The sequence below is a fragment of the Leptopilina boulardi genome, unplaced genomic scaffold, assembly GCF_019393585.1.
Source record: "Leptopilina boulardi isolate dan_hultmark-lab unplaced genomic scaffold, ZJU_Lbou_2.1 LbouV2_298, whole genome shotgun sequence".
NCBI lineage: Eukaryota > Metazoa > Arthropoda > Insecta > Hymenoptera > Figitidae > Leptopilina > Leptopilina boulardi.
Genome location: NW_026137860.1, coordinates 217,428 through 230,329, shown reverse-complemented (window position 1 = coordinate 230,329; position 12,902 = coordinate 217,428). Strand labels below are relative to the sequence as shown.

The following is a 12,902-nucleotide window of genomic DNA, read 5'->3' as shown; positions in this document are numbered from 1 at the left end:
GTTATTTTTTAATTTATCTTTGAATGAAGCTGCACAAGACGAAATGTTTCTAGTTTATAATTTATCGAAAAAATGTTTAAAAAATAATTTTTGACAGATACATCAAGTATTGTTTTAAATTGAATTATTGAATTTTTTTTTAATTTCAGTCAATATTGAATTTTTTTAAATAATCGAATATTGGAAGATCTACAATAATTATAAGATTCGTAGAAATAATTAAATTTCAGGTGATTTTAAATTTAAAATTTTGAAAATATTTTAATGAATGAAAAACTTTATACAAATGTAACATTCGTTTCTAGCACTAAATAAGTTTGTAAAGAATTTTAATTTAAAATTTTTAGAAAAAATTGATATTTCGAAGAGTTGCAATCAAAGTTTTTAATGAAGAAATTTTTTTTTTAATTTATGATAAAATTTGCAAAAAGTATTAGTTAAAATTTTCTATAAATAAAATAATTATAGAATTTAATAGAAGTAATTCAATTTTAGAAGAGTTAGAATTGAAAGATTTTGACTTATTATTTTTAAATAATTGAAATTTTGTAAAATTTAATTGAAAAATTTGAAAACAATAGAACTTTTTAAAGAATTTGATTGCAATTTTTAAAAATATTTAATAGAAAAATTATGGTTTTTTGTTGTTGGAAGGAGTTTAGGTGAACTTCGAACAAAATTTATACTGAATAATTTTTTTGTTAAATTTTTTTGAAAACCTGCTGGACACCTAAAGTTTAGAAAAACTAAAAATTTTGTTCTAAAAAAAAATTAAAAACTGAAATTATTTTAAAATGTAAGAAATAGAATTTTTTCTTATAAGTATTTATTTTTATATGTACCTAATTATTTATTTAATTTCTGTTTATATGTATTTTTTTACGAACCCATTTATTTATTTTTATTTTTTTGAGGTTATGTATTAACAACTCAAAGGTTGTTATATTTAATTTGTTCATATACAGGATAAGTAAACATATTGACATTATTCATATCACTAGAAATTTTACTTTAGATTTTAAATATTTGACACATACGCACGAACAGAACAAACTATATATTACAAAACACTTATAAGTAAAACATCTTTTCTGTTTGATTCAACACTTTTCTTATTCTTATAATTAACTATTTGCGCATGTGCGTATATCGTTCTCTCGATAGCACCCGATTAAAAACAATTGAAAAAGTTTAACTTATTTTACACGATTCTTAAAACCGATATTTAGGTACCATTATACTTTAAAAGCAGTAAAAAAGGAGTTAAAACAAAATTTTTTTCTCGTTAATTAATTTATTTAAAGGAAAGAAACCTTCTGTACAATATTAAGGGCGAATAGTTCTTCAAGAAAAAAACAAATTTTATTGGATCTTTCTGGTTAAACTGCAGCCTCTCAGGGTCATCGGATTTAAAAAAAGCGTTTTAAAGCTGAGACACGTGATTGAGTGAGCAAAGCGCCTACATAATACGGTTTCGTGGCTTCTAATGGGCCTTCTTGAAAATTTACGATCATTTTAAAAAAAAATTTAGTCCTAAGTTTTTTGCTTAAGTAGACTTAAAACTTAAACAAGAATTAATACTTATTCTTAAGTCTTATGTCTTAATTCTTATGTTTTAAGTCTTATGTCTTAATTCTTATGTCTTAAGTCTTAAGTCTTATGTCTTATGTCTTAAGTCGTATGTCTTAAGTCTTATGTCTTAAGTCTTAAGTCTTATGTCTTAAGTCTTATGTCTTATGTCTTAAGTCTTATGTCTTAAGTCTTAAGTCTTATGTCTTATGTCTTATGTCTTAAGTCTTATGTCTTAAGTCTTATGTCTTAAGTCTTATGTCTTAAGTCTTATGTCTTAAGTCTTATGTCTTATGTCTTAAGTCTTATGTCTTAAGTCTTATATCTTAAGTCTTATGTCTTAAGTCGTATGTCTTAAGTCTTATGTCTTAAGTCTTATGTCTTAAGTCCTATGTCTTATGTCTTAAGTTTTATGTCTTAAGTCTTATGTCTTAAGTCTTATGTCTTAAGTCTTATGTCTTAAGTCTTATGTCTTAAGTCTTATGTCTTAATTCTTATGCTTAAATTTTATGCTTAAGTCTTAAGACATATAAGACTTAAGAACTACGGACGGACGCCCGAGTCTCGCTGTAAGGCTTTTGGGCCTGGGCCACAAAACCCTAAAAATGACAAAATGGCAGCAAATTAAAAAAATGTTGAAAAAAGGGGTTTTTGGCAGTTTTTAGGTTGTACCATAAAAACCAAAAAGGAATAGATAATCGGTTTTAGACATAATGCCTGCAATCTTTAATTATGAAGAAAATGGTATTTGTTTTGATAAATAAAACCCGAGTTATGCTGTCCGCCAGTTTTAAAAACATCGTTCCGAGAAAAACGCGTTTAAAGTTTTAACTCCCAAATGTACAAATTTTTATCAAAGTTTGTCGCTGTATTTTCGAAATGAAGCTCTGCAAAAAAGTTTGTAATAGCCATTTCTTGTGTGCCAAAAACCGCTCTTTAGAACGTCGGTTAAGTTCACCACGTATATGATAAACAATTGAAAAAAATATTTATTTTCCAATCAAAAAATTATAACAAATTTGTTTTTCAATTACAGTCGAATCTCCCATAAGTTAACTTCCCATAAGTTAATTTTCCCCTATCACGTACCCCCTCTACCTAAAAAAAACTTTAGTTTTTACCACGAAGTAGTATAAGGAGACCCCACTTCCTTTTAAAACATGTAGTCGATTTTCCAATTTTCTTTCGAAATGTTATATTAGCGATACTAGCGAACCTATAGTGAAAATGTCGAAACACTAAAATTGTCGTCTGCTGCGCGTCTGAGATCGTCTGCTATATTATGCGACATAAATACCAGAGAGTATTAATAACATTAACAGTGTTGTTAAAATCAATTTACAAAACCTGAAAACCAAAAAAAGAGAAATAAATAACAATAACTCAATTACCTGAAACCACGTTAAAAATTGTTTTGAAATTGAGTTTAATATATGAACATATATATGATATCATAAAATTATTAAAATTAATACATTAAAAAAAATTGGAATGATTTTTCATAAAATATATATTTCAGTTTTATTTTTTTTATTTATTACAAAGCAGATATGAAATATATATCAAACTTGTTGCAGGTTGATGATAATATATAAATCTACACAAGAAAGTGTATTTTATAATAATACTTACATTATTTTCCATTTATCTTGTAACACTAACAACTTTTTTTTTTATCAGTTCTAACATTTTTTAAATGTTAAAAATTAAATAATATTGTAAGAAAATTAATTTTAACGTGAATAATGTAATTAAATTAATTTACTTAATTTATCCAATCCAATTGATTTAATTTATAATTTATTTAATAAGAGATTAGTTATTTTATAATTAATTAAAAGAAATTAGAAAAAGAAAAAATTTCAATTATGAGGCTTAGAGCATTATTAAGAAACTGTAACATTGGAAATAAATAAAATTAAGAAATTAAGGTGCGATGTCTATCTTAGAGCCACCAGACTGTCCATCTTAGGACCAATGACTCCATTTTTTTGGGGCAAATAAAAATTATTTACCAACACAGTGTCAACCGAATCATCATCATCATCAACCTCATAAATGAGGTTATTACGCTATGCATCCATTCGAAATCAAAAATATAGATAATTTTACCGACTGAAATAAAAACTGTTACAAAACTTTTTAAAACAAAAAATCCACGTGATATGTATTACAAGAAGAAAAATAATTCTTTCCGATCCGTGTTTATAAAAAAAGCTTCATCTGAACAAACTAAATCAGTAAAAAAAATCCCGAGGCGATATATACTTATACGAAAATTTTATATCAAATGTCCATCTTGGGGCCCTGTCCATCTTGGAGCCCTCTCCCCTATATAGTAATGAAGTTTAAAACTCAATAAGATATATCAGTAATAAAGTGTCACACATTACTATTTTTGTAATATAATGTACTATATGTAATAATGTATTAGTAATGAGTCGTCAAGTGTACATACATACTTTGTTATTACCCGTGTGGAAATTTTTCCAAACATTCTTAAGCGTCAATGTGACCCCATAGGTATCACCCTATAACGTTTAAGGCACAGTCACAGCTCTACTGCTTGACAGCCTGCGGGCAGACGAGGTGACATGACATGAGTCTTCCAGCAGGCAGGTAGGCGAACTGTGACCGCGTTTTCAGATTTATTTAGCAATTCACACTTTAATGAAAAGTAGTAAATATTTACTAACTTTCCAGTTACAATCGAAATTGTTGGAAAATTACTATAAAGTTACTATACATTCACTAAATTTCATCGAATATGAACGTGCTTGTTTGGGAGCTCACAGTAGCTTGGTGGGAGGCCGTCCAAAAATTACGTAAGACTTTTTTTTTGTATTAATTTTTCCCCCTTTTTCTCATGTTTTATTGGGAACCGCAGAGCTGTGATACGCCATCTGGTGTCGACCCACTTGCGGTAGACATTTTTTATTTTGTCTGTGTCTAACATATGTGTAAAGAAAGAGACAAAACAGCAAGATGGTTGCCGCAAGTGGGTTCAGGGTTGAGTAGTTACACAAGATTTCGGATCCCAATTGGTCGTAAGAAATACTTGACCTCCACCCACCTAAGTCGTACGTAATTTATAGACTGCCCTGAGCTGCGTTAAGGAAGCCCTGATCCTTACAAGGATCGCTTTAATATACAGTTTTTGTTAATTTTAACGCAGTTCAAGATTGTGGGTTATATGAAAGCAATATTAGTAAACTTTATTGCCAACATTTTTTAAGTATATTTTTTACAATATAAGTTTGAAAAATACAAATAAAAAATAATTTACAATAAAAAAGAAAATAATAAATAATTATAAATTATCAACAACTTTTAAATGGTAAGTATTGAAAAAAAGTTTTTTAATTTAACTTTTCTTTAAAATTAATGAATGAGAGCAGGATATGGAAATTGTAGACATTCTTTTAAAAATTATAAAACTGAATTCAAATTTTCTAAATGTAGTATTATTCTAGATTAATATTTGACATTACATTCTATAGATGGGTTCAGAGTATGAAGGAACTCCAACTACTTCTCAAACGAATGCTGATACTCTGGACCATGAATTGTATGGACGAGGTCAAAGGGGTAGAAAGCCTTTATTACCCTGGACACCAACAGCTCCAGAAGAAAACGGCCCACCATTAAAGGTGAAGAAAACGATGCCAGCTAAACAAGCTACTATAGACGCAGATAAAGAGGCGGCTAAACAGTTTAATGTACGATAAAAATAAATATGTTTCAATTATTATATTTAGAAGATAAATTACCTTTAACCGTAAATAAATGATTTCAGAAAAAAGTAAAAGAAGGCATTGCGAAAATTACTGAGGAAACAGACGTTATATGCTTAGAACGTGCTTTAAACAATGTAAATATTAGATTAAATATACCAGTTTATAATATGTCAATTATTAGTAACATTAATTAATTTGCAATTTTGCAATTGTAGGCTAATCCAGGCGTTGTAGTAAAAGTTGTTGAAAGAAAGCCTCCAAAGTACGCTATAGTTACAGCAACGAGCACTCAGGTAAATTAATATCAAATATTTTTCTTTTCAACAGATAAAAATGTATAGTATCTACAGAATACATCTTTAATCTTTTCACAGTGCAATATTCAATATAACAACTCAAACTTTCCACTAGACGATGGAGTAGGAGTAATTCCGAGAGATGAAGTTGCTGGAATTGATAGCAATGAAACAATTTCTGCTTTGAGGGTGGAAAATGAACAGTTAAAAATACGACTGGAAGCTGCTGAGGCTGTAATTAATGAATTAAAAGTAAAATGTAATAAATTAACAGCAGAAAACATTCAAACAAAAGCACACCTGCAATATGTGGAGAACAAGAAGGATACCCTTCTCCTTCAACAAATGGGAGGCGTTTTCAGGGCAGAACTTGCTCCTATTAACGAGAACGTTGAAACTTTACTCCACAGGCAAAACAATCCTGATGCTGCTGCCGCAGAAGCGTTCGGGGATCCAAACTCAATGGTACATTATTATAAAAATTTTCAACTATCCTAACTACTTACATTTTTGTCTACCCGGGCTATTACATTACAAAAGATGTTACTTTTAAATTGATTGATTTAATAAAATTCAGACACAAGTTATTAATCTTTCCCGTGTAGAAGCTTTGTTGTGGGCTCGATGGGGGCCAAGTATGGTCAATTGAGGGCTCCTGTTTACCCACTGGGTACATGTTTTTAGACATTCTGAGGATATTACATATACAGGGTTGCCACGGAACACTGATTTCAAAATTTTATGACTTTTCCAGATCATTTTTAAAAAAATTCCAGACCCAAATATAAATTTTTAAAAATTAGATTTTTAGCTAATTGTGACGAAAATACAAAATTATTAAGAAAATAATGTATTAGGATCAGTTCGGGTAAATAGAAACAACCCAGTATAAGTTTGTTAGATATTTCTATGACACGTTTGTTAGGCTTTTATGTATACATCATTTCATTTTATTTATTTGAGGAGCCGGGAGGAACAACTCGCCGAGCGCTCGGCTGGACGCTCTAAGGCAAGTTAAACGACCCAAAATGTTCGAAAAATTGAAATTCGAAATTATGATATTTAAAATATATTACCCTGTTTGATATAAAAAGGCGCATCTTTTTTTCTTTTGACTTTTTTTCATAGGACAAAATCATTGGATATTAAATGCCAAAAACTAAAAATAAAGTTTTCACGAATTTCATTAAATTTTTTAACTTAAATCGTCGTATCTTTAACAAATGTTAATGAAATCACTTGTCACTTTGTATACACACTTATTACGGTACATAGAAGACGATAGCATAATATAAAATTAAAGAATTATTTATTTTTTTAAATTATATATGTATATATAATTTGTATAATTTATATAATATGTATAATATGTATAATTTATATAATATATGTAATTTATGTAATTTATATAATATATTTTCTCCTAATAAATAAGTTTAAACGATACGTAAAATGAAAAATGCAGTTGAAAACGTTTGTTTACATTTAAGGTCAGCTTAAGGACAACACAACATTAGTACGTCTCGTTAGCGCGTCGCCGCTTTTTGGAGAAACACTTATATTTTCAAAACTTATAAATGAATCGATTTGAAAAGGAGAAATGAAAAAAAGATGCGACTCTTTATACCAAACAGGGTAATACGTTTTAAATATCAAAATTTCTAATTTAAATTTTTCCAACATTTTGGGTCGTTTGACTGGCTTTAGAGCACACTGAAAGAAATTTTTCGTAATTACTGTCATAATTCTTGCTGTTTCTGTCATATCGTATAACTGAATTAACATGGAACTGTTACTGCCATTCAGTTGGGTAATCCAACCAAACGAATAGTACTTCCAAAGAGCAAGATCTCTGAATCAGACTTCACATGACTAATATAACCTAACTTACCTACCAATTTGATAGAGTGTATAGCCAATTCAATAAGAAATCTCAACCATAAATTTGTGGCTGAAATTTCGATAGCATTTCTATCCGTACATCCAGCCGAGCGCTTGGCGAGTTGTTCCTCCCGGCCCCTCATTTAGATTGTCAAAGATTTTTCAACTTATCAGGCCATTTTTTCTATCAATATGTTGAGGGTATTAAAAGGCTCTAGTTAGACATTTTCAGCACACACGGAGAGAAAAAAAAGGCTGAGATAACCGGAGACCCAAGTAGTAACTGCCTGAGTGACTCAAGTAATAGCATTAAAGTCAACACAACTTGGGTCCCAAGTAGTTTTTGCCTGGTAAACACAATATTTATTAAAAGCATGATTAAAACTTAGATGATAAGGTAGGAAATGCTTGAATTTGCCAGCATAATTTACGCGCTCCCTACCTTACCATCTAAGTTTTAAGAAATCTTTTAATACATCTTGTGTCTGCCAGGCAAAAACTACTTGGGACCCAAGTTGTGCTGACTTTAATGCTACTACTTGAGTCACTCAGGCAGTTACTACTTGGGTCTCCGGTTATCGTAGCCTTTTTTTTCTCTCCTCGCATGTTTGGTACATTTGCAATATATATTTGGGACATACTAAGGACATGATTAGAACATTTTTGGATAATTTGAGAACATTTTAGGGAAGAAGATAATATCAAGTAATATATTACTTATTACTTAATATATTACGTACTAACAATATCATCATAATATCAAGAACATTTTTTGATATTTCGGTGATATTTTTAGGACATTCTGGGGGTAATTTCATGATATTTCAAAGATAATCTAGAGGAGTTTTTGTGGCAGACATAGAACATGTTTAGGGCCTGTATTATGTTTTTGGAACATTGACGCAATGTCCTAGGACACTTTGGAACGATCTAAAGACATCCTAAGACGTCTTAGTGCTCACAGGCTTAGCCATATTAGGGCAATTTCTATACGGTTTTTAATAAAAAATATCGCACTACATTCATAGCTGTCAATAGCCCGGATGACAATTTCTTTCTTCTTTCTCATTAAAAGATTTTGATTCCGTAGGTAATGTTTGCCGGTGTGAAAATAAATAATGAAAAATTGGCTAAAGCCAAAAGTGCACTATCGTTGACGTCGCGAGTGACGTTTCTTGCGCAAGGATATTGGTTACCTGAACAAATACCATTTGTTGGATCAAGGAAACCACAAAATGTTAGCGATGAAGATTTTATACCTGTCACACTAACCGATATCAATAACATTAAGCGTATGTATAAAATATTTGTATAGTATACTTAATTTTTTTAATAATATAAAAATTAATTATTAATACTTTATATTTTCTAGGAATTCTTTGTAGTCTTCAAGAAGACAATACATTAACAATAAAAGATGGATCGGAAACTAAGTTGAATGACGATAAGTTTATAAGAGAACATATTTTACAGGCTATAAAAAATTTGCGGCGTCCCCCAAAAACGAAGTAATTACTTAAAAAGTATACAACTTTGTACGGAGTTTCGCGCAAAAATATAATAGAAAATATAAAATTGATCACTTGCGCTGAGAATTCGCGCATTGGATCAATTATTTTTATAATTATCAATGTCAGTTTATTGCTTGCGTTGAGTTTCGCGCAAAGATATAAACAAAAGCATGAAATTGATCACTTGCGCTGAGAATTCGCGCATTGGATAAATTTCTTTGATAATAATAAATATCAGTTTATGGCTTGCGTTGAGTTTCGCGCAAAGATTTAAACGAAAACATGAAATAGATTACTTGCGTTGAGATTTCGCGCATTGAATCAATTTCTTTGAAATGGGGTGGTTTTAGTGGGTAGGACCGGTCACTGGGGAGTCCCACACTACCGAAAGGTGTGCGTAAATGCATTTCCACCAAAGAAAGGGATTATTCAAGACTTAAATAAACAACAAAAGAAGGAGGTAAGTATGCTTATTTAATACTTGAATGATCACAAAGAAGAAAAAAAAAAAAAATAAGCCGAATTTAATCTCACCATTGACAAGATAAAGGAACAGAAAGCCTTCATTATCATTCATTCTAACAACTTTTAAATGGTAAGTAATAAAAATAAAATTTAATCTAACATTCTATAGATAGCTTCAAAATATGATGAATCTCAAACCACTTCTTCAACGAATGATGAGTCTCTTGTTCAAGAATCGCATAAAGGAGGTGATATTGGCAGAAAGCCTTTCCCATCCAGGACAACAGAAAAAGATGGAGAAAACGAGCCACCAAAAATGACCAAAAATACAATGTCAGCTAAAGATGCGTTTAAGGTTCGATAAAAACAAATCTATTTTAATTATTATATTTAAAAAATAAATTGACTTTAGGCATAAATAAATGATTTTAGAAAAGAATAAAAGCTGCAATTGCGCAATCGACCAGGGAGACGGATATTTTGTGCTTGGAGCGTGCTTTCAGTAATGTACGTATTTGATTAAACATAAAAATTGATGTCAATTATTAATAACATTCATTAATTCGAAATTTTGTAATTCTACAAAGAACTAGGAGTTAAGGCGCAACTAGTTCCTTATAAGCATCCCAAATGCAGTCTGCAAAAGACAGTAGCTAGTCAGGTAAAATGAAACAGAAAATATTTTTTCATCTGAGAAAAATGTGTAATATCTACTATACAGTCATTTTCAATGTTTTTACAGTATAAAATCGAAAGTAATAAAACAAGCAATACAAAAATTTGTGCTGTAATGCTGGAAAAGTAAAACTTTTAAAAATATTAGAAGAGAGTCAGACAGAAAGTAACAAATTAGGAGCAATAATTAAATTGACGCAGAAAGCTAACAATGCTGCACTTTCTTAAAAGTAAAAGGCATTTACAATGAAGTGATTGCTCTCATGAGAAAATATTTTGAGATGTTAGTTCGCATAAGTAAAAAGTAAAAGTGATTTTCAATGAAGAATTTGCTCCCATGCGAAAATATGTTGAGATCTTAGTTCGCATGAATAAAAAGTAAAATGCATTTTCAATGAAGAAATTGCTCCTATCCGAAAGTTTGTTACGTTCTCAGTTTGCATGCAAATCAACCCCGGTGCTGCTGCTACTTGAATGACACCAAAGCTAAACAAAGTTTTATTAGAGATAATTTGTACACAAGATTTTGTGACATACATACATACACACACATACATCCGGACATTTGTTTAAAACTTCAAATATATGCATTCTAGATAAAAATAAAGCCCATATAACCCATTTTATAAAATCGAAAATCGTCACGAATACGAAGCTTCCTCGTGAGGAGAGGAAGCAAAATGCAAGTAAAGCTTGTAATATAAATAATAAATGTATTTGAATTATTATATGTAGAAAATAAATGGATTTTAAGCTAAAATAAATGATTGTAAAAAGCAGTAAAAGCTGGCATTAAAAATTTACTAAGAAGATAAACATTTTTCGCTTACAGCGTGATTTCAACAATGTACGTATTTGATGAGACATTTCAATTTATAATGACAATTATGTATAATATTAATTAATTTGAAATATTGTAATTGTAATAATAAAATTTGTATGCAATCAACAATGATTATTATTTGTGATACTTTTTTTGTGGTATGCAATACTTTTCTACTTAACTATTAAAACATTTAAAAATTAAAATTGAATACTAACACCAAAATGTCACAAAGAAAACCAAAAATTTTTTATTTTCTATTCAAATGAGAATTGTAAAAGAGATATGCATGGTTTGTTTACATTTCATATTTGTTTATTGTTTACAACTTGAACTTGCCCTTAAAAAACATATTTTTTCACTATATTATAACTGGACTGGAATTCTAACCCGCGTTCAACATGCAAAAACAAAAGAGTTGTGACCAAATGATCTAAGCAATCATCTGAAGGAAAAAATTTTCCCAATACTTTAGAAGCAAAATTTTTTAATGGTACAGTGTAGTTTTCAATACCTATCACAGCACCGGATATTTAAAAATATCCATAGGTCTTCCTATGAAAATCCATTTGCTTCTAGCGGTCTGGATATCTTGAGAATGTCCCAGGGATATCCTTAAATATCCGGCACTGTATGGAACATTTTTAAAAGAGAAAAGTACAGATAAAATAGCGTTACAAAATAATGGATTGTCAAAACCTACAAAATAAAAATAGCAAACGTAAATATAATTTACTTTTAACAACTCTATATTTTTACTTTATTAAAATAAGATTCTAATGTCTACTTTTTAATTCTACTATATTTTTAGATTTAAATAAGCGATGGATGTAATGGAAGAAGATAATTCTTTCTTAGAAGAAATAGATTATCCAAGCGAAGAGGAATATCTGTCAAATAATGAGGAAGAAGAAATACATATTCCTCACGAAGAAAATAACCTAGCAGATCCTGTGCAACCTGATGCAGAAGGATTTAATCAAAATCTTCTTGAAGAACAAGAAGAAAGAAATGATCTTCAAAATGTCAATGGTATTGAAAATGTCGATGGAAATATACCATTGCAAGAGCAAAGAGAAATAAGAGATCCAATAGCCGTAGGTGCACAAGGACCTCTTTTTGCAGGTTTGCAATATGATCAAAGAATGAATATGTTTCTTCAAGGAAGAAACGATATATATGCAAAAGATCACTTTTTGATTGCATTAGCACAAACTGTGGCTGCTAGGGAGACTTATGAAAGTCTCATTAATAAATTGGTATGGATAAAGCAAAGCTATATTTATTGCCATATACCAACTACAATGAAGCAGCTATGGAAAACAATGGGTCGAGATACATCCAATCTAATTTATTCACTATATTGTTCGATATGCAGAAATAAAGTTGGCGATGGTAAGACAGTCACAAGAGAATGTCATTGCGGTTCTTGCGGACCTAACTCATCAAACAAACATTTAGCAACTTATATTCTAACACCAATAATTCCTCAATTGCAGGAAATTTTAAAATTGCCAAATATAGCTGAAACTTTGCGTTATAGAGATGAGCGTGTTAAAATAAATGCGAATAATATAGAGGACATTTTTGATGGGGAAAAGTATCAAGAGTTACGCAGAAATGGAATTTTAAGGGAACCTTATAATATGTCTTTAACTTTGTGGATAGACGGAGTTGCCTTGGCAAAGTCATCAAAAGCTTCATGTTGTCCGATACTTTTACGTATTAATGAATTGCCACCGTATGCCAGACATAAACATATTATATTAGCCGGAGTTTATGTAGGAAACCAAAAACCGCACATGAATTATATGTTAATGCCAGTTGCAAATGAATTAACTTATTTGCACAATACTGGTATCACATGGGAACCATATGCCGGAGTTGAGGTCACCAGTAAGTTTGTAACAACAATACTTACGGCAGATTCTGTTGCAAGACCAGA

The 12,902-nt window shown here is 30.1% G+C and overlaps 2 protein-coding genes across 2 annotated transcripts in view; both read left to right on the top strand.

The window, feature by feature from the left end:
- LOC127282327 (uncharacterized) overlaps positions 1-12,902 on the top strand; it is a 105,136-nt gene that overhangs the window by 13,124 nt on the left and 79,110 nt on the right. The window lies entirely within an intron of this gene.
- Positions 5,070-9,505, top strand: LOC127282331 (uncharacterized). The gene is made up of 6 exons (XM_051306502.1): positions 5,070-5,288; positions 5,366-5,440; positions 5,522-5,599; positions 5,681-6,067; positions 8,574-8,775; positions 8,856-9,505. Exons 1-6 carry the CDS (start codon positions 5,070-5,072, stop codon positions 8,993-8,995), a joined length of 1,101 nt encoding a protein of 366 aa, XP_051162459.1. The 3' UTR covers positions 8,996-9,505.